Source organism: Sinocyclocheilus rhinocerous, unplaced genomic scaffold (genome assembly GCF_001515625.1).
Source record: "Sinocyclocheilus rhinocerous isolate Xijiao unplaced genomic scaffold, SAMN03320098_v1.1 scaffold1069, whole genome shotgun sequence".
In the NCBI taxonomy this organism is placed as follows: domain Eukaryota; kingdom Metazoa; phylum Chordata; class Actinopteri; order Cypriniformes; family Cyprinidae; genus Sinocyclocheilus; species Sinocyclocheilus rhinocerous.
This window is the reverse complement of record NW_015635541.1, coordinates 2,450,826-2,453,609: the sequence shown is the minus strand read 5'-3', so window position 1 is coordinate 2,453,609 and position 2,784 is coordinate 2,450,826. Positions and strand designations below refer to the sequence as shown.

Here is a 2,784-nt window from a genome sequence, read left to right as displayed (position 1 = left end):
GCCAGGGCTTTACTGCAGTTGACTTCAGTTGTTGTTTGTTTGTGGGTCTTTCTGCCTTTAGTTTTGTCTTCAGCAAGTGAAATGCATGCTCAATCAGATTGAGATCAGGAGATTGACTTGGCCATTGCAGAATATTCCACTTATTTACCTTCAAAAACTCCTGGGTTTCTTTTGCTGTTTGTTTTGGGTCATTGTCCATTTGTACTATGAAACGCCGCCCAATCAACTTTGCTGCATTTGGCTGAATCTGGGCAGACAGTATATCCCTATACAATTCAGAATTCATCCGGCTGCTTCTGTCTTCTGTCACGTCATCACTAAACACCAGTAACCCAGTGCTTCTGGAAGCCATGCATGCTCATGCCATCACACTGCTCCATTATGATTCACAGATGATGTTGTATGCTTTGGCCCATGAGCTGTTCCAAGCCTTCTCCATACTTTTTTCTTCCCGTCATTCTGGTACAGGTTGATCTTAATTTTAGCCGTCCAAAGAATGCTTTTCCAGAAGTGGTCTGGCTTTTTCAGGTGTTTTTTTGGCAAAGTCTAATCAAGCCTTGTTTGCAACTTGTGGTGAACTCTCTGTATTTGCTCTCGTGAAGTCTTCTCTTGATTGTAGACTTTGAAAGTGACATGGCTACCTCCTGGAGAGTGTTCTTCACTTGGCTCGTTCTTTTTTTCTCAGAATGTACCTAACTGTTGATGTGGCCATTCCTAATGTTCCTGCTATCTCTCTAATTGATTTGTTTTGTTTTTGAAGCCTAACAATTGTCTGTTTCACTTGTATGGAGAGATCCTTTGACCACATGATGTGGGTTCACAGCAACAGTTTCCAAATGCAAATGGCACACTTAGAATCAACTCCAGACCTTTTACCTGCTTAATTGATGTAGAAATAACGAAAGAATAGCACACGCCTGTCCATGAAACAGCTTTTGAGTGAATTGTCCAATTACTTATGGTCCTTTGAAAAAGGGGGAGGTACATATTAAAGAGCTGTAATTCCTTAACCGTTCCTCCAATTTGGATGAGAATACCCTCAAATTAAAGATCAGAGTGTGCCCTTTGAGCCCATATTCATCATATACAGTAACTGTAACTTTAATATGTTTTGATCAGCAGCTAAAATAATAAAAATTGTGCCTGTGTCCAAATATACTGTATATGGACCTAACTGTGTATATGTATATAGGCCTATATACACACACACACACACACACACATACATTGTAATATATATAATATATATTGTAATATTATACCTGCAATTCCATTTTAAGATTAGAGTAGTTAGATTAGCATTTATATAATATCTTATTGCTCATCTTTTTGTTTAGTGGTACTTCGACAAGCAACACTGCAGAAACAAAAATACAAAAATAGGTTAATGGCATGCACATTCTGCCATTGATAAGTGACATCTGTGCTTCCCCGCACTTGAAAAGCACCACTGGCATGTTGAATACTAAAGAACTTTGCTGCCTACCTGCCTGAGGACGTCAAGGATATTTAAAGGCCATTACAATATTGGAATGGAAACAAACGGATGGTGAATACTTGACAGGAGAAATACAAACAGGATTGCGTCTCTCTCAAAATCCCCTCAGGGGAAGATGAAGAGCTCAGGGAGGAGAAGGAAGGGGGAGGGGGGACTCAGTGCGACTTGCCACAAATCCGGGCCGACAGAAGCAGGTGTAGCCATGGCCAGGCTCATTCTGGATGCACATTCCCTGGTTGCATGGTTGCAGCAAGCACTCATTAATGTCATCTTCACAGTGAAGGCCTGTCCAACCTGCCAGGAACAAAAACCCAGAGTGCCACAGTGAGCCCACCCCGCAAGCAACAACCCCCACCTCTGCCTACCAGTCTCATACTTTATACAGTCTTTTCTACACCATCTCCATTCCTGCTTCGTTTTCACATTATGAAAAGCATCCACACGCGCACACATGCGGGCTGAATACATTTTAATACTCTACGAGGCTTGTGTCTGTTTCAGTAGCCTGCAAGAGCAAATTACTCCCCGGAGGAACCTAAGTGATTTTTGCATGGGGGAATCAAGATGCATGAAGCAGAGTTTTCATAAACCTTTATCTCTCTTGTGTTCTTCAGACATAAGACTATCAGGAAGGTAAAATTTTTTTTGATATTGGGCGATACCGGGGGTCATATAGCCTATTACTACATTACTTGAAGCTCCTTGATGGCTAATGTCAAAATCGTAATTGCACAATGTGCAAAATGCTAGGTTTCATGTAAAATACTTTTCATAGGTTACTACTCAGAGTCTGCACTCAGTTTGTGATATTCCTGTTATACAGTATTTTAGAGTAAACAGTAGGACTGCAACAATACAGTTAAGCCCAAGGTTCAATAAATACCTCAGTTTTTTAAACACAGTTTTCAGTTTGGTTCTGATGGTTTGGCACAACAGAGTTCTTTTTAGCGATTTTAAATGCTATTTAAAAAAAACAAACTCCAGTATACTTTAAGTAAAACTCCAGCACATTGTTGTACACTAGAAAAACATGGATTATCACATGTCTACCTTAAATTTATTTTGAGAGAAGTATTTCTTTTATAGATTGGCCATTATTTAGTGCTATGAACACATGTAATGTCTGTTTCATTCATACTGGATACTAGGGGGCGCCCCTGCGCAGAAAGTTCACATATGCATCACCGAAGAAATAGAGCTCACGACTCCAGGAAATACCATACACGTGTTTCCTCATCTCAGCTCACGACTCAGACACACAAACAGAGCCAGTTTGGAGAGAAATA

General features: G+C 40.3%; 1 protein-coding gene across 1 annotated transcript in view; it reads right to left on the bottom strand.

Annotated features, from left to right (window-relative positions):
- The window catches only part of LOC107747288 (neurogenic locus notch homolog protein 1-like), a 150,291-nt gene that overhangs the window by 25,659 nt on the left and 121,848 nt on the right, over window positions 1-2,784 (bottom strand). Inside the window, 1 exon segment of the mRNA XM_016561757.1 lies at window positions 1,668-1,792. Coding sequence (XP_016417243.1) covers window positions 1,668-1,792 — 125 coding nt within the window.